At 48.6% G+C, this 24,025-nt stretch overlaps 10 protein-coding genes across 10 annotated transcripts; 4 read left to right on the top strand and 6 right to left on the bottom strand.

Annotated features, from left to right (window-relative positions):
* The first annotated feature begins 20 nt into the window (after positions 1-20).
* VE01_02097 (uncharacterized protein) lies at positions 21-2,402 on the top strand. The gene is made up of 4 exons (XM_018271608.2): positions 21-534; positions 580-1,405; positions 1,450-1,811; positions 1,861-2,402. Exons 1-4 carry the CDS (start codon positions 274-276, stop codon positions 1,987-1,989), a joined length of 1,578 nt encoding a protein of 525 aa, XP_018133383.1. The 5' UTR covers positions 21-273; the 3' UTR covers positions 1,990-2,402.
* TIM50_1 (mitochondrial inner membrane protein required for protein import) lies at positions 2,049-4,492 on the bottom strand. The gene is made up of 7 exons (XM_018271609.2): positions 4,096-4,492; positions 3,699-4,050; positions 2,967-3,652; positions 2,713-2,921; positions 2,543-2,664; positions 2,402-2,494; positions 2,049-2,354 (listed from the first exon to the last, which is right to left on the bottom strand). The coding sequence occupies exons 1-7, from the start codon at positions 4,113-4,115 to the stop codon at positions 2,337-2,339; spliced, it is 1,500 nt and encodes a 499-aa protein (XP_018133384.2). The 5' UTR covers positions 4,116-4,492; the 3' UTR covers positions 2,049-2,336.
* VE01_02099 (uncharacterized protein) lies at positions 4,493-5,883 on the bottom strand. The gene is made up of 2 exons (XM_018271610.2): positions 5,724-5,883; positions 4,493-5,674 (listed from the first exon to the last, which is right to left on the bottom strand). The coding sequence occupies exon 2, from the start codon at positions 5,622-5,624 to the stop codon at positions 4,509-4,511; it is 1,116 nt and encodes a 371-aa protein (XP_018133385.1). The 5' UTR covers positions 5,625-5,674; positions 5,724-5,883; the 3' UTR covers positions 4,493-4,508.
* Positions 5,884-6,106: 223 nt separating this feature from the next.
* Positions 6,107-7,441, top strand: VE01_02100 (uncharacterized protein). The gene is made up of 2 exons (XM_018271611.2): positions 6,107-6,691; positions 6,748-7,441. Exons 1-2 carry the CDS (start codon positions 6,188-6,190, stop codon positions 7,393-7,395), a joined length of 1,152 nt encoding a protein of 383 aa, XP_018133415.1. The 5' UTR covers positions 6,107-6,187; the 3' UTR covers positions 7,396-7,441.
* Positions 7,327-8,968, bottom strand: VE01_02101 (uncharacterized protein). Its single transcript, XM_018271612.2, has 3 exons — positions 8,608-8,968; positions 8,158-8,560; positions 7,327-8,106 (listed from the first exon to the last, which is right to left on the bottom strand). The coding sequence occupies exons 1-3, from the start codon at positions 8,882-8,884 to the stop codon at positions 7,473-7,475; spliced, it is 1,314 nt and encodes a 437-aa protein (XP_018133416.2). The 5' UTR covers positions 8,885-8,968; the 3' UTR covers positions 7,327-7,472.
* Positions 8,969-9,179: 211 nt separating this feature from the next.
* VE01_02102 (uncharacterized protein) lies at positions 9,180-11,244 on the bottom strand. The gene is made up of 3 exons (XM_018271613.2): positions 10,826-11,244; positions 10,342-10,762; positions 9,180-10,282 (listed from the first exon to the last, which is right to left on the bottom strand). Exons 1-3 carry the CDS (start codon positions 11,030-11,032, stop codon positions 9,258-9,260), a joined length of 1,653 nt encoding a protein of 550 aa, XP_018133413.1. The 5' UTR covers positions 11,033-11,244; the 3' UTR covers positions 9,180-9,257.
* A 656-nt stretch (positions 11,245-11,900) lies between these two features.
* Positions 11,901-15,221, bottom strand: LAC4_1 (Beta-galactosidase (Lactase)). Its single transcript, XM_018271614.2, has one exon. It carries the CDS (start codon positions 15,010-15,012, stop codon positions 11,920-11,922), a length of 3,093 nt encoding a protein of 1,030 aa, XP_018133414.1. The 5' UTR covers positions 15,013-15,221; the 3' UTR covers positions 11,901-11,919.
* A 515-nt stretch (positions 15,222-15,736) lies between these two features.
* Positions 15,737-17,582, top strand: VE01_02104 (uncharacterized protein). The gene is made up of 4 exons (XM_059463412.1): positions 15,737-16,321; positions 16,388-16,677; positions 16,766-17,262; positions 17,335-17,582. The coding sequence occupies exons 1-4, from the start codon at positions 15,785-15,787 to the stop codon at positions 17,490-17,492; spliced, it is 1,482 nt and encodes a 493-aa protein (XP_059319971.1). The 5' UTR covers positions 15,737-15,784; the 3' UTR covers positions 17,493-17,582.
* Positions 17,583-17,601: 19 nt separating this feature from the next.
* Positions 17,602-20,016, bottom strand: VE01_02105 (uncharacterized protein; the record flags this gene model as incomplete). Its single annotated transcript, XM_018271616.2, has 2 exons — positions 19,728-20,016; positions 17,602-19,524 (listed from the first exon to the last, which is right to left on the bottom strand). Exons 1-2 carry the CDS (start codon positions 19,794-19,796, stop codon positions 17,602-17,604), a joined length of 1,992 nt encoding a protein of 663 aa, XP_018133412.1. The 5' UTR covers positions 19,797-20,016.
* A 160-nt stretch (positions 20,017-20,176) lies between these two features.
* On the top strand, positions 20,177-22,524 carry VE01_02106 (uncharacterized protein). The gene has a single exon (XM_018271617.2). It carries the CDS (start codon positions 20,433-20,435, stop codon positions 22,368-22,370), a length of 1,938 nt encoding a protein of 645 aa, XP_018133409.1. The 5' UTR covers positions 20,177-20,432; the 3' UTR covers positions 22,371-22,524.
* Positions 22,525-24,025: the final 1,501 nt, after the last annotated feature.

The following is a 24,025-nucleotide window of genomic DNA, read 5'->3' on the forward strand; positions in this document are numbered from 1 at the left end:
TTAGTCTGGAATAGGTCAAGATTTCAGTCTGCTCGCTCCACTTACTTCCACCCCTTCCTGAAAGACGTTGACAGGGATTAAATGTTATCGATAACCCGCGACTTAGAATGCGTTCGAAGATAATCGCATCCCACCATCTTATCCGCATTCGAACATGTGCCATTATAGAAGATAGACATAAAAACCAAGGCTGGTCCTAGAATATGAGGATACTACTCCCTCTGGATCAATTAATTCTATTAGAATCTCTCAAAGTAAAATAAATCTATTACTATGGCGGAGAAGAGCATAGCTGCTACAGTGCCGGGGAGTGGGCGCCTCCAGGATGAGGAACAAGGCTCGGTTCATGTATGCGAATACGTCAGCCCCGCACATGGTCTTGGTGAGCTGGAGGTTATGGCCATGCGTGAACGAATTCCAATCCTGCGGAAGCTCAGAGCTATCGAGGCATGGCTCGATAAAAAGTTCGGCATCGAGACAACAGGCGCGGACCGTATTCCCGAAAATGAACGTCAACCTCCGAGCATCTTTAATGTATGTTTATCACTTGAGAGACCTGAAAATACACTAACGGCTAAGATGATGTTCTTCTGGTTCTCCATGCTGATATCGCCTGGTACTATAACAATGGGCTTGTTGGGTCCCATTTATAGTCTCTCTGTGAATGAATCAATCATTATCACTATATTCGGATCGGCTATAGGCTCCATCATACCCGCTTTCACTGCATCATTATGCGCTCCGACTGGCCTTCGTCAAATCGCTACGTCTCGATACGCCTTTGGAATTTGGGGCTCTAAAATATGCGGTCTCCTCAATATTTTAGTCAACCTTGGCTTCGGTACAATATCCTGCATTGTCGCAGGTGAACTCATCAGCGCCGTAAGCGGAGGCAAAGTCACAATCGTTGTTGGTATTGTAATTCTTAGCGTTACAGCTTATATCATCTCATTTTTTGGTTTCCGCATCATTCACCGATACGAACAGGTGGCCTGGGTCGTAATACTGATCTTTATCTGCGTTGAGTATGGACAAGCAGCCAAATACTACTCGCCCACACCAGGTCTCTCATACTCTTCTGGACAAGATAAGACCGGTGCTGCATTGAGCTACTTTGCTCTTATTTTTGGCACATCAGCTGGATGGTGTTCTATGTCGGGTGATTACTACGTTCACTATCCTGCGGATATTAGCAGATGGTTCGTTTTCTGGATGACTTGGATTGGTTTGACGGTTCCCTCGTGTTTCATGATCATTCTTGGTAACCTTTACGGAGGCATCTTGCTTACTAACAAGGCAATGGCGGACATCTATGACAATGGAGGTATAGGGGCGCTCATTCTGGCTACTATGTCGCCTGATGGATGGAGCAAGTTTGTCTGCGTCATGTTTACAATGTCAATGGGTAAGTTATCAACCTTCAAGATGGCTATGCTAACTTTATTGCAGTGGCTAGTTTAACTGCCATTTACTACTCTTCATCCTTATCAATCCAACTATGGGGAAAGCACTTCATGGCAGTTCCACGTTTTATATGGAACAGTCTTCTCGCTGCCATCAGTCTGGCGTTAGCTTGGGGAGGGAGGGAAAATCTGATAGGTGTTATTAGCAATTTCCTGTCCTTACTTGGGTACTGGACAACCTGCTTTGGCGTTATTCTCGCCATCGAAACTTTTTGGTTTCGCCCTCGCAATGGTGGCTACGATCTCGAAGGTTGGCAGGACCAGGACCGGATGCCCTTGGGTATCGCAGCATGCGTGAGTCTAGCTCTAGGTCTTGGTGTTAGTTTTCTGGGTATGAATCAGACTTGGGTAAGTGTTTAATCTCCTGGCCTTTCCTACGTTGACCAGACAAAAACAGTTCGTCGGACCAGCAGCTAAGGCAATTGGACAATATGGGGGCGATCTTGGGAACTATTTCACATTAGTTGCTGTTTGTTTCTCCTACCCTGTTCTCCGACACCATGAAATCAAGCTCACAGGACGATAAATGCCTATGACTCGGGTTTTATTGTTCGAGTGTGCAAGTAGGGTGCAGCTAGCCATGATCCCGAAATATGTACTTGTGCTACATGGAACTATATATCCCAGGGTCCCAGGGACGGTAGTCACAAAGTGTGCTGGACAGGCCAAACAATAAATGTCTCTTCGCCCTAGCTAAACTTGTCCAGAGCAACAGCATACTGAAGCTCAAGATAACAGCAAGGATAGAATTTAGTCGCCTTTTGGTGACAAAAGTATAGGCACATTTCGGACAGTGTCGACACTAAACTACATTTCTAACTTTCATACCAGTCCCCTAGCGTCATGTATACAAACCTCCATCCCTATACCCCACTATGGTCCATAACCAGCCTGATGAAGTCAGCGTTATATCGTCAGAAACTTGTAAGTCAACATACCCAATCGTTTTCAAGTCCAACTTCGAGGAACGGTTGTTTGCATGAAGCGAGCCATACACAGCGAAGGGAGTCGATGAGGCGATTCCATCCCGACTATTCGTTTTAGGATGGTTTCATTTATCAATGTAGAGTACAACTTACACCTCGAGTCCCAACAAACACATCGCATTCAATCGCCATGACAAGCTGAAGAAGCCATTTGATTGTCAAGTCTGTTCTATTCCCAAATTCCCTCAGTTGAATTTCAGGGCTGGTGTTTAGTCCTGAGATTTCAGTCAGCTGTGTTTGCAATAAACGCACAATCAACATACTCGGAATTTCCGACCAGTACCACGTCCATCTTGCATTGCTACCACTGTACGAGAATGGGGTCACCCGTGCCATGCTTTTCATCTGCTCGATGACGTTTGGGTCCTCTGTCGACAAGAATGCCCGCTTCCACGAGCCAAGAGGGTTTTCCGCTGTAAACTTTTCTGCTCGAACAACGTAATCATTGAATGGCACAAGGCGCATTTCGGATCTGTAGCGGGTTAATAAACGTCGGGCGACAGTAGTATCTGCTTACCCTTTGTCGCCGTGGCGCACGTGCATGCTTATGGTACCTTCTGGCATGGGAAATGGAAAGTCCACGTCTTGAGGTTGGCCATTCACATCCCATTGTATCCCCAGCTGTTTAGTGTCTGTACCGAGCCGAAATCCCTTCATCCTAGCCGAAGCCTTTTTATTAAGCCTCATGATGTACGCTGCGGCTTGGGCCCTCCACCAGTACTTTAGCATTTCGCTAGTAATGTCAGGCTGTATCGACCTCAACGCGGCCTCGAAGACGGGCGGAATTTGGGTTCCGTGTTTTTGAAGGTACGCTTCTGCGTCAATAACTGTTGCGGTGTCATGACCTGGCATGTCAAAGACGCTCTGGACTTTGCTTTCCATTCCTTTTTGGGATTTGCTCTTGCATTTGCTCAGTTTTTGGAAGATGCAATCCAATGACCTCCCACAAGACTCGTCTCCCCCTTCTGCAGGTTCTTGGATAAAATGCTCCCCAGGAGATGAGTCCTCGGAATACAGAAGAATGCTGTTGGTCTGAATGGCAACTGAGAGGTAGTCAGAGATGCGCTGCACTATTGCCCCAAGACCAAAAGCATCGTCCCCAGGGAACTTGTTTAAAATCAGAAATTTCTGTCCATCGCATCCAGATGGATTTTGCTTTTGGTAGATGTAACGCTGCGTGACTTTTGTCAAAGCCATCAAGCCCTATCAAGGTGTTAGTTACCATCAAACCCGGCGAACAAAGACATACATGGTCATCGTGACCCTCTACTAAATCTAGCCAGTCATTAGGGCTTTTACTGTCATATATCAGCTTTATTGACTCGTCACGAGACCGTTTTGGAGGTTTCGGCGGCTCTCTAATTAGCTTCTGGAAGGATTCTTCAAGGGGCCCAAAATTCTGCTCAATGTCGTCGTTTATAACGAATTCCTCTAAAATCTCAATAGGAATGTCGTCTTGTACGACAATGTCTGAAGTCGGGTCTGGAATCGTGTCTGGTGGAGCAGAAGCAGAGCGTATCTCGATAACTATTTTCCATGGCGAGAAAAGCCCGTAGATTGTGGCGAAGAGAAGCCCAAACACGCATAATTTCACCAACCGTCTGATAAACATTATTTTACGTTATCCAGAGGCAGGACAAACTTACGATTGGCGTAGTCGGAACATTTTCAATGACTACATCGACATTTTTTCAAATCCAAACTGTCTTGCGATGGTCTATCGGCGGCAATGTAACACGTTGCGGATTAGGACACACGGTCCGCTTCCCGGATAAAGTCAAAATAAATGACTGAAGTGGTAGTACCATACTCTCAGCTTCTATACGCTAAGGCTGGTGTCTAACGCGCTTAGCAGTGTCTGCTATGCTAGATTTATTATAATAAAAGCTGTTAATAACATCTCTCTAGATAATCAAATGGCCAGCTTAGTAAGTAAGTCGGAATAGAATCTCCGCGCATTATTTCACAGAAAATCTCACAGCAAGTAATACTCATCAACAACATGTGAAAGAACCGATAATGCTATTTTAACACCATTGATTTTCCACAATATGTTAACTCACTCCTCTGTGTATACGCTACCGTATGTCGCGCGCAATCTAGAACTCAAGTGTTGACCAGCCGTCAAAGATGACAGGGCCTCAGCATCCACCACGCCACCACCATGGCCCACGATCTTTCCCTTGAAATCTGCTGCTCTCTCCTCTATGAGTGGCGATGGTATTGGCATTAACACGGTATCATCCGACGGCTGTACGAAAATCGCTATTGAGAACCGATCCGAATCGCTCTTGCCATCATTGTCCGAAGGTGGTGCGACGACAACGCGATGGACGGTCGATTTGAGCAGTCCATTGGTCCAATAACTCAAGAGGTCCCCAATATTCACAACTATCGGCGGGAAGGTCTTGGAATGGTAGTTTTCAGGGAATACAGGTACGCTCGCCCACGTTTTTCCATCTGGGGTTAGGATCTCGAGGCCTGGTTGATCGGGCCGAGTGAAAAGGAGAGTAATACTTCCATAATCCGAATGCGCCCCTGCTCGGATATCAGCCTCGGGGTCATAGTCAGAGTCCGATTGAAGCGATGGGTAGTAAAGGAAGCGTGCGGAGTGGGAAGCATTCTCGTGAGATCGAACCAGCCAGTCGACATCGTCGATTGAAAGGCCGAGTGCGATGAGCCGAAGGATACGGGTGGCTATTCTGCGACATCTGGCGTGGAAGTCGCGGAGTGCTGCATCGTTCTTTTTGAATGTCGTCGGAATTGGTTGACGCCATTGGCCAGTGGCGGGGTCCGGATCAGCCAAGTTGAAGGCTTGCTTGAAGTCGCCTCGTTTATGTTTTGTCGGATCGAGATTCTCAACGTGCATTCCGACGAAGCCACGGTTGTTTTTGATTCTGCACTCTTCTTTCTCGGAAACAGGGGAATCTTTGAAAAAAGATCGCGATATATCAAATACATGATCAACAGTTTCTTCATTGAGGTCGTATAATCCACCATCACCTCCACTTTCAGATGCTGGGGACCCGGTAATCCACAAGAAACCCCATTTGGCTGCTGATTTCACAATTGCTCTCCCCAACTCGGGTGTTTCTTGAGAGATGTTAAACAGAGGCAGATCAATCGACTCTTCGGAGGCAGCGTCCGCACCGTTGGATAACGTGACTGGAGGCATTACTGAATAATTGGAAGATTGAAAACGGTTGCTGGCTCTTAATCGGAATCCTGATTTACGTTATATGGTGATTCTGGCACTGGTCCGTCAAGAACTAACCAGGGGAGACACCCGCGGTCGGAGGCGCCCGATTGGGGACAGCTTCCACAGTTGAGATATAAGCGGGGTTTGAGCCCTCGGTGTATTGGGTAGCGACCGTGAATTGAGAGAGAAGCCCCTCTAACGGCGAGTACTATAGCTGTTAGATCCAACAAGAACGTGGAGTCAGTATTCGATCGGATTTTGGAATATGACTCTACTCTTATCTATCCCCACAAAGTCTGATTGGCCCATTTACCCCGCTGTTGATCCCTCGGATTTTCCGGTAGCTCCATTCAGGGGACTGAAATTTTGACCTATTTAGGACTAGATTCGGCTTGCGTCTACCCCACCTCATGCAATCCGTGTCTATCATAACAGTAGAACTAAATTGCCAAAGATCGCAGGTGAAGTATATTTAAGGTAGGTTCTTTCCCCGTTAACTTCAGGAGTTTTTTAAATCTACACGCGCAGTCTTTCAAACCATGGGTATCGAAGAAGCACTTTCATCTGACCTTCGAGAGAAGCTCAGAGACAATTTGTTGGCTGCCAACGACAAATATGTCCTCGAAATTCCCAAGGTGGAGCTTCACGTCCATCTCGAAGGGATTCTAACTGCGAAACTGAGATGGAAATTGACTCAGAGAAATGGAACCAAGCTGAGGATAGCCAAAAATGGGCGAGAGCTCAAAAGTCTGGAGGAACTTGAGGCCGCCATGGACTTACTTCGGCCAGATTCCAGTCGCGTCAACAATGACGAAGAAAGATTTCAATTTTTTGAGGCATATTATGAAGGATTCGAGTGTCTTAAGACGAAAGAAGACTTCTTTGATCTGGCCATGTATTACCTTGAGCGCGCCGCTAAGATGAATGTTCGCTACTGCGAGCTTTTCTTTGATCCTCAAGGCCACACAAACTGTGGAACACCCTGGACTGTCATGATGGATGGGTTCAGAGAAGCCCAGCAAAAGGCGGAAAAGGAACTAAATGTGTGTATTGTCGTCGACTAGTGGTCATGATCAGATAACTTACAATTCCGTAATAGGTGAAATCCGCATGGATCATGTGCTTTCTCCGTGATCTCTCTCCAGAGTCGGCTATGGAACATTACAAGGCTGCACTACCTTATCGCGATATGATTGTAGGAATTGGGCTTGACTCAAACGAGGAGGATCGACCACCGGCACTTTTCGACGAGGTCTTTTCCCTTGCACGACGTGATGGCTTTAAGCTCACGATGCATTGCGATGCTGACTCAAAGAATACACACGAACATATAAGACAGGCTGCATCTGTCGTTGCTGGCCATGGGCTTGACCGTATTGACCATGGAATCAACGCTGCAGAAAATCGGGACTTGATCAACTTGATTTTAAAGCGTGATTTGGGTATGACGATCTGCCCTTGGTCGTACTTACGGCATACAACGTATTCGGAGCTTGGGCCAAAGATCCGTGCTCTATACGATGCAGGTATCAAAATCAGCATTAATAGTGACGACCCTGCATACATGGAGGATTGCTGGATCTTAGAAAACTTATTACTGTCAAAACACTTGTGCGGCTTCGACAACAAAGACATTGCTGTTCTGGCAAGGAACGCTGCCAACATCTGTTGGGCAGATCCAGCAGTTAAGGAGAATATCCTACAGGAGATTGACTTAGTTTATGCCAAATTTCACCCAGCTTCATAGGCATCAAATAAAGTTTCGGTCATATCTTTCTTCTAGTAGTTTAAATAACGGCTTTTGGACGTGAATTACTAGTGACGCTATAATATAAGTTTGCGCTGTGGAAAATCAACACTGGATAGATCATACTGGCGATCCTTTCCTGACCGCCAGGTCTGTTCCAATGCTTCAATGGCAAGCTTTTGGTGGAAACAGCCAAGCGCGCAAAAGTTTTTGTATAGTTCGTTCCGTAGCCAGGCTTTTATTTGGCTATTCTCAGGGGATAGAAGTAGGCCAGCCTGGAACAAGGGCCAAGATATCGAGTAACTCCAGCTTGTTTTTGAAGGAATCGCACGTGCATGATGAAATATGCAGGTGGTTGTATTTGCCGTGTTGAAAATACCACTTGGCAGTCGAAAAAGTCGAATCAAATATAGCAAGGTTCCCAATCTCCACACCTCAACCATGTGGCGGCGGGGATCAGAGTCGCAGATGCATACCCATCTTTTGATAGCATTGCCGAGTAGTATAGCTTTCTGGATGGCATCAGGCTCTAATTTATACAAGACCGTAATATCTGCAATATATTCGAAGAGATCAATCGGGCAATAGAACACATCAAATCCCCATTCTCTTTTCCCTGATGGCGTCCAAAACTTATTTAGGGTAGCCGCAAGATCTTCGGGGGACCAATGCGGCATTCTTGAACTTGTAGTTGCACCCATGACGTCAAGCCTGGTCTTCTGTGAGTTTTTGAAGCCAAATAGGTACGGAAAAGATAATTACCATGCTATACGCTGTTCAATGAAACCGCGCTCTGTTCCGTCAGAGCCACGTTGCTTTATAAATGTGCTCGCAGCTTTGAGATGTGTTTCGAATTCGACACAGTCGCCAGAGCAGACGTCAAGCTGCGCAAGTAGCAACATACACACGAGGCACGTCAGGTCTGGACCCTCAGGGTAGCCTTTTAGCTCCTCCCTTAAAAGTTCCGTGGCTTTGAGACGTAAATGAAGGCTTTGTCTTTTCATTTGGTCATCTTCCAGCCGATTTGCTATGTGGCATGCCGCCGTGGCCGCCACTGCGCACCTTACTGAGGGGACGCTTCTGATCATGGGCAGAACATGGCGGGTGTAAGGCGTTTCAACAGGGCCGTGGCCGAGATAAAAGGCTTCACTGATCTCGCGAGCGTCTAGGACATGGTTAGTATGCAAATGACTGGGGTTTGGGTGTCTGTACAGTAGTTTACGAATCCTCCAAGATCATCGCTTGTTGTCCCTAGGTTCATGAGAATACTCAACTTTTGCTGTCTTATTATAGCTCGAGATTTGGTATCTGTATGTTCTTTCGACGATTTTCCCTTACTTGGAGCGGCATCGACCCAACGTAAGGCATATCCCTCGCATTCCGTACCTCGTAAGCTGCAGTTGTTACATTTCGGCAGGCTCCGATCGCATTTTCTTCCACGACGGCGGCATGTCTTGCATGCAATTCCAAATAGATTGTTTTGACTCATTCTTAAATTGTTCAATTGGTAGCTTACCAGGCCTACTCGCAAGTTGGGGTCACCGAAAGCCGTTGGAGAATCCCAAGCCTACATTACATATACGGGGCCTACCGAGTCGATGAGGTTCCATTATCACCGCGTGCCCTTGTACCTTCAGGGCATTGAGTCACCCCATGACAGAGCGCACGTCCATCCCCCATCAACACATATGTTGTGCACTTTAGAAAAGAGTATTAAACCACGAACCACCTCTACGATATCGTCAAAGTATATCAGAAACTAGAAATTGTTTGCTAATGCTAAGCTGTCCTTTCAACGCTTCTAGATCCCACTAGAGACCCAACTACTAATATAAAGTCGGCTCAAGAGCCAACTGGAGTATTTATAGTCTGTACCTCGTAGCAGGCTCGACGTTCACAATCTTTCCATCCTCATCATAAGTAATCTTATCCAAACTCTTGAGAACAGGGTTCTTCGCATCAAAGATGTCCGTCATCTCCTCCAATGTCTTGCCCGCCGTCTCGACAAACAAAAAGAAGACAACAAACAACTCAACAATCTGCCAGCCAATGAACACGAGGTAGAGCTTCCAGCCAATTGTTCCAATGCCCACCGAGATTCCAAAGGTATTGGTCATGGATGCGATATTAAGGAAGATATACTTTAGTCCAGCACCTTTCGCGCGTGTCCGGTTTTCCAAACACTCCACAGGGTACAAAACCTGTAGTGGCGTCCACCCCCATGCGAAGGAGATACCGAAAAGATAAATGAAGACGATAACACCGTAAACCAAATTCGGGTTGCTAGAACTCTCGGCTGTAAGTGCGGTGAGCGCGACGTATGACAGCATGGCTCCGAAGAGGCCATAAAAGAGCATCTTGCGACGACCGAGCTTGTCGAGCAGCGTAGCACCATAGATAGCACCACCGAGGGAGAAGAAGGGGTTAATAGCATTGAGAAGCAGCCGCGTAGAGGAGCTTTGGATGCCGGCGGTCTTGAGCATGGCGGGCAGGAAAGAGGTGACGACGTTGTTGCCGCTCCACTGACCAAAGAAGGCCATACAGATTACCATGAGAGTTCTGTACCGGGAGGCGCGCGAGTCGAAAAGCTCACGGAAGTCCCAGCCGGGATTTTCTACACGGTGCAGCGCCATCTGTTCGCGGATCTCGTCAACTTGAAGAGAGACAAGTGGGTGGTTGGTGTCACCGTCGCAATGGTACTTGGCGAAGATCGCAGCAGCTTCTTCCTCACGGTCATGGGTAATCAGCCAACGAGGTGACTCAGGAAAGAAATATACGCAGCCCATGACGATGATGGGTAGGAAGCACTGAACTAATACAGGTGTACGCCATGCCCAGCTGTTCTTAAGGGTCTGGTTGCAGCCGTAGGTGGTCCATCCAGCAATAACTATTGTCGGTCAGTATTGATTGCAGATGTAGAGAGCGAGCAGCTCAGATTCGACTTACTGTTTCCAACCCACCAAAAATTGTTGTACATGCCACCCTGAATGCCACGGTATGAAGGATGAGCAATCTCAATGATGTAGACCGGAGCAGCTGCCTGGGCCAATGCGGCGCCGAAACCCAGAATGAACCGACCGGCAATAAACATTGGCTGGTGGTTTGCTGCCGTCTGAATTCCGGTACCCAGGAGGATAATCGTGCATCCAACAAAGATAGTAAGACGCCGCCCCCAAGTATCGGAAAGAAAACCAGAGAATGGGAGTGCGGCAAGGGAACCGAGACTGTAGATAATGAAGATGAGCCCAGTGGATGGACCGGCACCATCGAGCCCGAATGTCTTCTGATACTCGTCCATAGCATTAAGACTGCCCATAAGGGATCCATCGTAGCCATTGATAGTGGCACATAGGTAGCAAAAGGCGCACTGGGTAACATATTAGCTTCAATGATTGCCCCGTAATAGGTGAGTTACAGGAAAGTCACATACAATAACCCATAGCCGGAGCATTCCCTTGGAGAACAGCTTAGGCTTGTGCGTTACCGTTATGGTCGCAAGCGTAACCTCGATGTCCTTGAGATCACGGACAGCAATGTCGTCGGCATCATTCTCAGCATGTTTCTGAGCTGAGATACCATCCTCGCGTGGCGGTTGAATGTCCTCGACAAATTCGACAGACGACTTGTCGACGACCATGTTTGACGTATGCTCTCTAGGGAGCGAGGCCTGCCACAGCAGATAAAGCCTGGAATGCGGGGTGTGCGGGGTGCGGGGTGCGGGGTGTGAAATCAATGTTGGCAAGAGTGTGGGGTAGCATGATAGGAAAAGAAAGGTGCAGATGTCGGAACTTTATATTCGCAGCTAATGCTAGAGTATCAAAGCCCACACGGCGCTGTTGTTACTTCAGAACAATAGTAATAACGTCTGGATTTCGTTGCGCGTTCAAAGCACACGGGGAAGAACCATGCGAATCCACTAATATTTTTGTTATACCGAGATACTGGCCACCCACCACCAGAGACTGGCCTAGGCCGTGTTTAATTAGTTTATCCGCACGCTATTCTCAACCGCGGATAATTAGGTCCACCCCGCGGACAAATCGCGATTGGATAGACGCGCGCTCATAGAGTGCAATTCTCCGATCATGCGATAGCAATATTGAAAAATGGCGCGGGATCAGGGGAGCTCGAGTGGAGTAACTCTCACATTCGCCTGTACGGGGTAAGTCTAAACCGAATCTTCGGTTATTGAGTTCCCCATACGTCCGATTTTTCTGTATTATATTCAGCTATAATTCGAAAGCAGCACGAGCGCATCATTCGGAGTCTAGTGGCTTCCCAGCCAGGCGAGGAACTGTGGGAAAGCGAAGGATCCCCTGGCATGGGGAAAGTGGACGTATTGGCTGAAGCCTCAATTCATGACCTCGACGGACTGCAAATGTAACTGTCCTATTAATCGAATTAGATCACATGAAGCCCGTAGCAGATGATTACTTCGTCATAACCCGTTTTTCGTCTCTATATTCACACAAAGAAGGTCCTGTCAAGTACATTTTAGAGCCAGTCTTTATTATATCTAAATCTCTACTCTAAATCGATATCAAATGCAAATTCTCTTGGCTTCAATGCGTATTGTGCCAGCGTCTTTGGCCCGCATGCGCCCGTGCCTAATCCATTGTGGTCTTCATCGAGCCTTAGCACGACATAGTCTTTTTTCGTTCGCCGCAAGTCAAAGGGGTGCGCTGCCTCTTCTAGGTCCTTCGAGGTATAATGGCTTGCCATGAAGCTAAATCCGTCTTGTGCCCCAAACTTTGCTGTCAGTGATACCTTTCCATCGTTCGATCCAAGCTTCACCCAGCGTACGTCAGTCCGATTCGAGGTCTCTTGGGGATGATCATAGTCAAAGAACAGCTCATCTACACTTGCGGACCAATTTCCAAATAGCTGCGACATCTTTTTATCTTTGTAGCTCTCCCCTGGGCCACGACCAAACCATTGAACGGCATCCAGCATCGGTACCAATCCTAGTGTAAAGCCCAGGCGCGGCATCGTTAATGGGAGATTTAGTCCATCATCTGGTTTACCCGCACAGTTTATATGCAGTGTGCCATCGCCACGAAAGGTGTACGTTGTAGTCGTCGAGAAGGACCATGATAGAACCGGCGGAGCGAGGCGTGCATGAACAACAACTTCGATAGAGGAAGTTTGATCATTGGTTTCCCAGGATACAGAACGAGTATGCGGCTGACTGAGAAAGACGAACTTATCGTTCCAGTCTACGCCATCAATCTTGACGTCGTTGTCAGTCATGGCGCGGCTGATTCCGAGTTCGGGCCCGAGGCCGTCCTGAATTAGCTCGATATTCGCTTTCTTCCATGAAATGAGCTTGCCGGCAGTGACCGAAAAGGTCCAGTCTGATGTTGTGGTAGAGATGTTTAGCGTACTATGCGTGGTGACGAGGGTAGGGGCCGCTGTTACGGGTGTTGGTGTTGCAAGGACGGGAAAGCTTCGGAGTAGCAGCTGCGACGATGCTACCAGGTGACCGCAATCGGCCCAGATAGTCGCGCTCTTCAGGCAAAAGTCGAGTTGAAGGTAGCTTTCACCATCAAATTCAGGGATTTCGAGATTCGGGAGGAGCAGACTTTCTTCTGTATGGGGAGGAATATCCATCGGGATAGCAATCTCGCCAAGAGACTTTTTGAATCCATCGCCCACGATAAAAGCAGTGCACTTAAGATGGTTCAAAGAAATTAAGTCATATCGATTGATGATGGTTACCTTCTGTCCCTCGTAGCTCTTTACTTGTACAGGTTCGATTGCCTTCCTGTACTCGAGTAATCCTGGAGTCGCGGTGTGGTCGGAGGAGACTAGCCCATCTAGAATAAAGGTAGGATTGTTTGGCACATCGCCAAAGTCCCCTCCATATGCGTAGAAATTCTCTCCGGTCGAAGGATCTTTTGTTTGAAGTCCCTGATTTGACCACTCCCAAACGTGCCCACCCTGGAGACGTGGGTGGGCATAGAATGCGTCCATATATTCCTTGAGGTTGCCAGGCCCGTTACCCATAGCATGTGCAAACTCACAGAGAATAAGTGATTTGTTGTGCTTTGGGTTTTTTATCTCCTCGACCAAGTCATCTGGATGAACGTACATTTGTGACCATATATCTGCTGACTTTGTTTCTCGATCTCCTTCGTAGTGGATTGGTCGACTTTCATCAATGGCCTTGATTTCATCGTACATAGACTGAAAATTACAGCCGTAAAACGCTTCATTGCCTAATGACCACATGACGACTGAGGGGGAGTTCTTGTCTCGCGCGCAGAGTTGTACTGCACGATCAACGTACTGCGCTTTCCATTCAGGATTATCCGATGTCCAGCGAGCGGAGGTACCATAAACAAGCTCGATCCTCTCGTGAAATGATTTCTTCTTTTCCTCTTCAGTTAATGCAGCTCTGTCAATGGTTGCAAAGCCATGGCACTCGACGTCAGCTTCATCGATAATCCAAAATCCAAGTTCGTCGGCCAAGTCGTATAATCGTGGGTCGGAGGGTTGATGGCATGTACGGATGGAATTGATGTTGCACCTCTTCATGGTGAGCAAGTCGTTCTTCATGAACTCGTATGGAACGGAGCGGCCATGGACCGGATGGTGCTCGTGACGATTGACGCCGCGGAAGACGATTCGCTTGCCGTTGATGGTATAAATTCCTTCCTTCATTTCGACCTTGCGGAAGCCGACATTTTTGGCAAGAAAGCGACCACCAAATTCTAAGATGAGTTTGTAGAGCTGGGGGTCTTCTGCACTCCATTTACGAGGTTCGATGATTGCGGCTTCGAACTTCACGCTGGCACCATCACTGGCTTGCTTTGACAGAGTGACAACCGTCTGGCCATCATGGTCAATTAATGTCAAGTTGATAGGTCCGTCACCATCAACATCAACAGTGACATTGAGATCTGCATCCTTGTAGTCGGCGTCCAGGAGAGTCTGGACATGGAAGTCTCTGATGTGTGGTTTTGGGAACGCCAGGAGGAAGACATCTCTAAAGATACCACTAAGTCGCCATTGGTCTTGGTCTTCCAAGTAGCTGCCGTCGCAGTATTGATAAACAATCACCGCAAGCGTATTCTCGCCTCCGGGGACGACAGCAGATGTAATATCAAACTCGGAGGGATTGCGCGCTCCTTGTGAGTATCCGATGGCATGGCCGTTGACATAGACATGGAACGCTGAGTCTACTCCCTCAAATCGAAGACGCAGCTGGTCACCTGCAAACCCTTCCGGTACAGTGAACTTCCGGACATAGCTACCAGTTTGGTTGCCTTGATAAGGAACATTTGGGGGGTCCACGGGGATGATGTAGTTGACGTTGGAGTAGTGAGGATTAGCCCAGCCTTGCAATTGCCAGAGCCCAGGGACTTGGATATCAGCCAACTGAGAAATATCGAAAGAGGGCTGTTCGATCCCAGGAGGAGCATCAAACGGATTGTAGCAATGGTGGAACTTCCATGTACCACTGAGTTTCACAGAACATGAAAAGTTCGTATCTTGGGAGATTGCGTGTGCGTAGCTGTCGTATACGAAGAATGATGATCGAGGAGGAAGAGTACCACGGTGAATTATTTCAATGTTATCCCAGTCCGGCTTTGAAGCTGGAAAGATGCCAGCCATGGTGGGAGATGGTGCGGGGTGTGGGGTGTGGGGTGCGGGGTAGAGTGTCGAGAATTGTTTGTGATGAATCAAGTAGGTACTACTTGAAACTCGAGCTCGAATCTTTTAGGTCGTTTTATCTTAAGAACTTCTCGAGGGATTCGAAGGGTGAGGATTGAGTATGTCCACTTCAGTATCACAAAAAGGTACTCTCTGCTGTTCAACTCATGTGCCTTTTATGTTACACCTTGTGTTGATCCTAAGAAGTTTGGAGATCCGCGATTCATGGTAGGTGCCATGGAGTAAATGCAAGCTAGGATAAGTCAGCAAAGCTCAACTGAATTCGTTCACTAAAGGCTAGTTCGGATGATGGTGTATTGCGGAGACACCGACAGCCGCGGATAAATCATTATGAAAAACACTAGTTCCCTTAGCTATGAGCTACATCTAATAGTGCGACTGCGGTCCCACAAGAACCTCCCCCGCACTATAGACTTAACCTATACAGAAGTGAATCGTCGGTCTCCACGATCAAAATTGCTTACAATTTCCATTAAAAAATGCTCAACCTACGGGCTTTTGCTCTGTGTCATAGCCGTAGCTGTGGTGTTATGCTGTCCCTGGTTATTAGATAAGTGACGTTTCTGCTGATTGATGAGATGGCATTCTTAGTCTCATCTAGGCTTTGTCTGTAAACAAAGCTCACAGTCCACTTACTATTTTTTATTATATCTGAGGTCGCACCCTGCACTTCCCCTCATTCCTCCCTCTATTCGTCTTTCCGCCATCTGCCATGTCTCGGAAAGTCCTCCCATTGCCCGCAGATTTTAAATGGGGATATGCAACAGCCGCATATCAAATTGAAGGGGCAGTAGATGCTGATGATCGAGGTGCCTCCATCTGGGACACCTTCAGCCATCTCTCTCCAACACGTACCAAAGACGCCCATGGAGATATCGCATGCGATCATTTCAACCGGTATCAATCCGACATCGACCTCATGGCCTCGTACGGCGCCAAACACTACCGGTTCTCTCTCTCTTGGTCCCGCATCATACCACTTGGTGGCCGTAACGACCCTATCAACGAGGCAGGTATAAGTTTCTACAATAAACTGATCGATGGCCTACTTGAAAAGGGCATAGAACCTTGGATCACGCTCTACCACTGGGACTTGCCTCAGGCATTGGAAGATAGATATGGTGGGTGGTTGAATCAAGAAGAGGTGCAGAAGGATTTTGTGAGATATACCTCAGTGTGCTTTGAGCGTTTTGGAGACCGTGTCAAGCAGTGGATCACATTCAACGAGCCGTATATAGTAGCTATATTCGTGAGTACATTTAAATCCCATCTGCGAGGCCTTGAAGGGGACTAAGCTAGTCTGTATTGGCTGTAGGGTTATGCAACTGGTATCATGGCCCCTGGTCGAAGCAGCACCAACCCAGCCAGTAATGGCGTCGGCAATTCGGCGACGGAACCGTGGATTGTAGGCAAATCGCTTATCATGTCTCATGCCCTTGCCACAGAAGCATATAACCAGAAGTTCGCAAAGACACAGGCTGGACAGGTCACCATCGTGTTGAATGGCTACTACTACGAGCCTTGGGATGCAGATAACCCACAAGACGTCGAAGCAGCACAGCGGCGGTTGGAGTTCTATATCGGCTGGTTTGCGGACCCAATCTTGTAAGAGTGCATCTTACCTTTTCTCAACCTCTCTCCTTTCAAGCGAATACGTCTCTTATAAAACCGTTAATCTTAACATAGCTCATAGCCTCGCGCAAAACTATCCTGCAAGCATGCGCGAGCAACTAGGCAGCCGCCTTCCTGCCTTTACTGAAACCGAACTCCGCATCCTCGCTGAAAACAAACCCAAGTGGTATGGTATGAATCACTACACAGCGGAGTTTGCGCGCGCCGAACCCAGCCCTCCTGCGAGCATCAACTTCACGGGCAATGTGACGGAGCACATCAACAACAAAGCCGGCGTGGAAATCGGGCCGCAGTCAGGCGTCTCCTGGCTGCAGGTGTGCCCTGAGCAGTTCCGAAAACTTCTTAATTGGGTATGGAATCGATATGGGTGCATGATTATCATAACGGAAAACGGTTGCCCGTGCCCAGGCGAGTCTGGGATGGATTTTGCACAATCGATTGAGGATGACTTCAGAGTGAAGTATTTTGAGTTGTACCTTGATGCCATCTCGAAAGCTATCAATGATGATGGGGTGCCGGTTGGTGGGTATTTTGCATGGAGCTTCATGGACAATTTTGGTAAGTCTGCTCTGCTTGTTGTCATTCCGCAAAGGTGATCCCAAGGATGAGGTTGCTGACACTGCAGGAAAGAATGGCAAAACGGATATGATATTCGATTTGGGGTCACCCATGTGAACTATGACACACAGGAGCGCACACCTAGGAAGTCAGCGAGATATTTGAAATCAACTTTTAACGAGAGAATGGCTGCGAATACCATGGCAAGATATAGAAACGCACTTTTGTAGTAACTAGGAGACTAGATAGAACTTCACAATAGATAGACTCATTGCACAAACACGAAGACGTTGTATATTCACAGGATCAGTCGGGGGTAGATTTTCCAAAATAAATATATTATGTGTTTTCTGATAGCGAGTCTGAAGCTTTTGACTCCATGTGCGCAAGTATGTGGGGATATAAATCTCCAAATTCTCTCGCAATATTCGCAAGCGGCGAATCAGCATGGTGGTCAATGAGTTCTAGCATCGAGGCGCCAACTAGTCTAATCTTCTCCACGCATGACTCCCCGTTCAAGCGTAAATTCTCGAGGCTACTGGTGTGCAGAATGTAGAGCATCTCTTCTGCAATCTTAACCTTCTGTAGAAGCATCGTGGACATCCCGCTGCTGTTTGTTTGAAATTCGGATACGTCATTGTTAACTACAGGATCCAGCTGTGCGCTTTGAATTAAGCGGAGATATGGATCAAAATCTCTTTCGGAGGGAGACACATTCGTAGGCAGAAATTTCGGCCAGAGTGGCGACGCGAGGTGCCAGAGTGGAATGCCAGCGTCTAATAATCCTGACAAGGCCTGCAAGATAACTAGGCGCAAGCATTGGTACGAGACATGTAGGTTTATTCTTTGGAGAGCAAATGGGCGTGAAAGTTGTAGGCTGCTGCTCTCTTGACTGAAGTGAAAGTTCTCTCTATGTAAAGAGAGCGTTGGGTGTGCCCGTAAACACCTCGGCACGTTGCTAAGGGATGTCTCAAATGCAATATAGAGGCCTCCTAGACGCGCGAGCTCTGTTGGAGTTGGCATTGCGCTTGGTTGTTCTTCCCCTGCTTCGCGGGCGGAGTATCGCTCCCGCAATGCGTCGATCGCGAGTAGAACCGAATATGCAGCACGCCATAAGTCCTGGTTGAAATTGAATCCAGTGATGAGGGCCGGTGAAGACCCAGTCGAGCACTGCGGTAAATTTTGGTCCTCGTCCTCTAGGCTCTTGGAGTACTGGACAGTAATTCCACCCTCTAGCAGATACCTTCCTAGTGTGATGTGATGTTTTCCGAGGATCCCTGCTGATTTATCGCCAGTGAAAAGAACCCAAAAGAGACGTCGACACAATTGGTTTTCCACCTCGTCCATGTGAGTGTAAGCCGCCTCATCGTGTAGCTGCATGCCTTGCGCAATCGCAATAGCGGCTTCCAACTCATCCCATGACGTTCGTGGTCTTCCCACGGAATGAGTATATCCTGATTGAAAGTAGCGGGTCGCAATTGAAGCTGATGTGGGTTGTCCCAACTCCGTAGCACGGCACAGATCCAAGCTGCGCTTTGAGGCGCGGTAGAACTTGTCTGCTACCAAAGAGCCTTCGCTGAAAATGGTGTTTGGGATGATTGCTGCAGCTATCGCGCACACAGACATAGTAAGTGCAAACACTTGGATATCGACTTCTCGTCTTTCGATGCCAGGCTGAAGAAGGCACAACCCAAGCTCAATCTTTGGTCGATAGACGATTGGCATGATAGGATAAAGGCAGTCGAAAAAGTGGGCCACACATCTTCTGGCAAGCGCCGGCATGGATAGATCTAGCCCGAGATTGCCCACTGATGCGTCGAGGTCATGGTAAATAGAAGCAAACAGTATTGGCGGCGTAGAATGCGGATTTTGGATGTTGTTGGGACTTTGGGCCAGAGCAGGATCTTGTCTCGGGGGACCGACTTCGGCGCAAACGGCGGGACTCTGAGTGACATGACTGGAATCAGGGGGTGATGGTAAAGGCGACGTCGAATCTGAGATAAAGGATGAGGGCGAGTAAGGGGACAAGAAGTGTCCATGGCTCAGTCCCGGTGAGATCACGTCTGGGAGGAGAGCCTCAACATGCTGGGCTCTCAGGTTACGGTCATCGGGGGGTTGGTCAGCGCCATCGCCAGGCAGATCGTTTGATGCGCTCTCCTCGGTGGATGCTGGGCGAGGCCCTCGTTTGCGCTGCTGGGTAGAGAAGCGACAAGCCAACGACCTGTTCTCACAATTGGCGCAGCTCGGGCGTCGGAGATCACACTGTGTTGCGATTTAGACAGGGCAGACAAGGTCGAAAATGGCAACACAAGGGCGGCAAATGAAAAACAAACCAAATGCAACGACCGACACGAAGCTAACGAACCCGAGGCATCTAAGGACGGCGCACATGATATTTTTCCGCTAGCACAGAAGGAAACGACTTGATGGCACTGTGGAGCAAGAGCCAGGGAAGTTCTACTCACTTTCGTCTTTCGCGCGCGGCAGTGGTCACAGGCCTGTGTCAAGCGGTGCAAGGGACGGCTGCCACGCATGATGCAGGGATCATGGTCATCCGAGAGATAGAGGTGGTTATGGAACACAGACACGTGGAGTGTGGGGAAAGGCGGGGGAAGGGGAGGAGGGGGATGGTAATTGCGGTGATGGTGGTGGTTATAATAGTGATAATGGTGATAATGTAGGCGTTGGGTGGGGCTCTACATTGCTTGTAGTCTGGGGAAGTGGTCCGCGGTAGAAGGATGTGGGTGAACTGGGCGATCATCCGCTATTTATCCACGGCGACTCCTGACTACCATGCAGACTTTTATTGCCGTAGTGGTGCTACTAACGTCTCCATTGAATCTACCCCGCACGTCCAAAGTGACTTCCTACTTCAACCTACTTTTACCTCGAGCTTGTCTTAGCTAGCGGCCTTGGCACATTTCGATCTTCCGCGTATAGCTTTCCACTTCCATCTTCGGACGGAGACAACATGAAATAAAATTATCGCTAGGTATTGGAGGGGGAAGTACGCCGAGAGGTTTGCACATGCAGGTAGGCAGGCGGGCAGGCAGGCTAACTATGATATGCCATGATATAAAGGTCGACTCTAGGTCCAAGATGCAATTTCTCATCCGTGGCCAGCACCTTCACCTGATCGATCAAGCCTTTCTCCTTCCTCTTTGCAGAAGATGCACTTCATTCGCCTCGTTCTTGTCGCCGTCGGCGCAGCACGCCTGTCGTTGGCGGTGGCCACTTCTCGTTCGGGGCTGCTCCAACGGGCCGACACACAGCAATCCATCTACAGCGCCAGCCCACCCGCCCCCCCTGCGCCCGAAGATATCACCGTTATTGAGCTGCCGCTGCCCCCCGTAGCTCCCAACAATGTCATTGGCTCTTGCACCAAAGTCATAAACTCTCGCGGCACCGGCTGCATCGGCAAGGTTACAGGACTCGGCTCTGGCAACTTCCTGCCCGACAACAAACATGTCGTCGCATCCGTCATCTTTACCGGCGCACCAGCGGCCCCTGATCCTCGAAGTATCTACACGGGCCTACAGCTGATCATTGTCAAGGCCGACAAGACCACCTTTCCAAATGGCGATCCCTGGAAATGCATCACGTGTGGCATGCCTCCCGCGAACCAACTGGGTCGTGTGGATCTCATGGACTATCCCCAGGCATTCAGCGATGGCAAGCGTGTTTTGGCGGGTCCACAGGTTATCGACTGCAGCCCCTTTCAGCTGTCTAGCAAGAAGTGCACTCCCGATGTGACGCACATCTACCCAATCCGCTGGAATACATCCCCAACTGGCGACGGCGCTGGCGGGTCCATACGTGAGCTACGCTTGCATCCCGAGGACAACCACTTGGGCTTCAACTCTCTGGCCATCGGCAGCGATGGCAGCGTTTCGCAGGCGGCATACATTGGCCGCTTTGTGTTCAACAAGGCGCCTACCATTGGAACTCCACTCTCAGCCCGCTACGATCTTAGCAATGTCACGGCCCTTATAGACCCTCAGGAACGAGCCCAGATTTATGTTGAGGGTAACGAACTCAAGATCAATCAGAGTGCTATTGGCATTGGGGAGCTAAGGGGCTTTAGTGGAAGTGGTCAAGAGGTTACATACATAGGAGCACCAACCGAGTCGTGCAACATCGACGTCTATGCCATACACCTGATCACGGGAAAGATCCGCCGCCTAACTGCACACCCCGAGTACGTCGACCCGGTTGATATCTCCCCTGATGATGCCTGGACGGCTGTGATGGATACGCGAGGCACTGGGCGACAGATGTGGCTTTCCGGTATGCGTGGCATTCCACCCATCGTTGACATGGTCGCAACTGCAGCGATATCCTCTACTCGTAACAATGGCGAGAGACGTTTCTTTCAGCCTTGGCTCATCGATCAATACGGTGATCGAGGTCAGTACTTTGGCCAACAGATCAATGGTGCCGGAGACGGCAGCCCTGGGAGCGTTAATGATCCCGAATGGAATGGCAGAGCCGATCCAAAGTGGTCGCCTGATGGCACGCGTATTGTGTACTACCAGGCGCAAACCGTCTCACCGGAGTGTGGGGGGATAAACCCCCTGCCATGCTACAACTCTACAGAGCCAGGTGGGCGTCAAGAGCGCATGATGATGGCCACTCTTACCAGTCGCAAGCCATGCACTCGGCGAGCTCCCGTGCCATTTGCTGATGTCGTTCCATGGGGTACTCCATTCGTTCCTGGAAGCACCATCAGTTCTCCTAGGTACATTCCAGGAGGCAATTATACTCTGCGGGGCCAGGTTTCTGGCACTGCTATGGTGGAAATCACCGGAGGTGCCGATAATACCTCTATTGATACGATCGCTGTCACATACTTCAACTACTCAGACGATGGCGCTTCCATCCTTAATGGAGGCGAACGGGTCACAGTCACAACACCATACGGAGGTCAAAATGAGGTCGACTGGTTCTCAGACATTGTTCAGACAGGGGCAACACATGGAACGAAAACCACTACTCCAGGTGGTTTGCATCTATCTGTCAACGTCTTTAAGAACCTCGCCATCTTTACTGGTAATTTAACTACTACACTTGACGGTACAGTCTGGTACCAACCTGCCAATGGAACCTAAAGACGCTTCATAATAGAAACAAGGGAAGGCAAGTACAGGTTAAAGAAACACGATTCGAATTATTTACAGGAGTATCACGGCCTTATTTAATAGACGACTCTCTTTATTCTCCTTTATTCCAAGCTGTCCTCCTACTATACAATAGACAATGAACAACCTATTCTATGAAATTTAAGACCATCCAGACATTTGATTTATGCAGGGGAATGTCTTTCCATTATAGTTCAGCATCCTACCATATAAAAAACGCCAGGATCGCTCAGATCCATAAATCAAAGCTAGGCCCAGGCTTTAGTGGTATTGCTATTCCAAGAAACACCCCAGTTTCGTTGTGACTCTCGCCGAGCCGTCGAGTTTTTGCTCTCACGAAGGTATTCCGTACAAATGGAACTGTTTATCCGTGTCTGGTTTCTTTCCCCGCTATGGTTTTTGTCGGGCGGGGAGCGAGGGTCGCGGCAGCATCTCCGACCGACAGCCGAATACGCGGAGAGGTAGAGGCGGCTGCCTAGCTACGGCAGTTGACCAAAATCAATAGGGGCGGCTTCCAGGGTATATCAAGCTCGCACTCACCCCGTCCACGGAAGTTGGTGTGGTTTAACCGCGGATAAACTCTTCAACCACCCCTGCACAAATTATAGATTTTAGTGGCTAAAGGGCAGATCTACTCCAGTAACCTAACTCTGTTAGCGCGAAGTAGGTTTCTATACGCGTATAGCTTACATTGCTTCGTGAAAAGCTCCACAGACGGTCTATGCCGTGGTCTACGCCAGTGGATAACAGTATGCGTCCAAGTTTATTATCCAGTGCGGGGATTTCTACTACCCAAGCCTCCATATAGGAGAGGCGACGAGGATGGAAAGAAAGGCGGGGAAGCAATATCTTACTTGGATTAAAAATAGTTTCGTGCAAGCCTTATGGACACGAAATTGACACGAGAACAGTGCTTCACCTTGATCGCCCTGGTCGCCCCTGCCTCACCCTCACTTTACGTTTCGGGCGGCAAAGGGATTATACTCCGGGGTCTGCCAATTGGCACTATTGAGACCATCAATCCGATGTTACGCAAGCTTCAATATGACAGAACGGACGGGATGCCAAAAAGAGCTCCATCGGTCTTGGAACCACTCACGCGATACAGCAATTGGTTATCAAGGTTTCATAAACAGAAACTTCAAAGTCATCCCATTCAACGACCATCTCCGGCGAAGATAGCCATGGATGAGCAAATTAAGCAGTGATGAGCAAGGGTAAGCAAGGGCGAGCAATGGTGAGCAGGGGTGTTGAAAATAGTATAAAGAGCGAAGCTCCCTCTGTGTTTTTTTACTCACTCTTCCTTTTATAATAATTCCCATCTCTTCCCGAATTATACTATTATATCAGTGAGATGTCTTTGCTGACTCCAAGATCTCGAAGTCTATTGGCATTGAATGGGACTCGCCGCCACAGCCGAAGTGATCCACGTACAAACCGTTACAGTTACATTGCACAGCTAGGTGGAGTATATCTATCAGATGCAATTCCTGGGATATTACTAGGTGCCGCTTCTAATAACGACGGATCGAAATCAGTTGTCGCGACTGTGCAGTATGCCTAGCTTGTTCTCACGCATCGACGGACAGTGGTGCACCGAGCTGACATGATTCTGCGCTAAGCCA

The sequence above is a fragment of the Pseudogymnoascus verrucosus genome, assembly GCF_001662655.1.
Source record: "Pseudogymnoascus verrucosus strain UAMH 10579 unplaced genomic scaffold scaffold_6, whole genome shotgun sequence".
Taxonomy (NCBI): Eukaryota; Fungi; Ascomycota; class Leotiomycetes; order Thelebolales; family Thelebolaceae; genus Pseudogymnoascus; species Pseudogymnoascus verrucosus.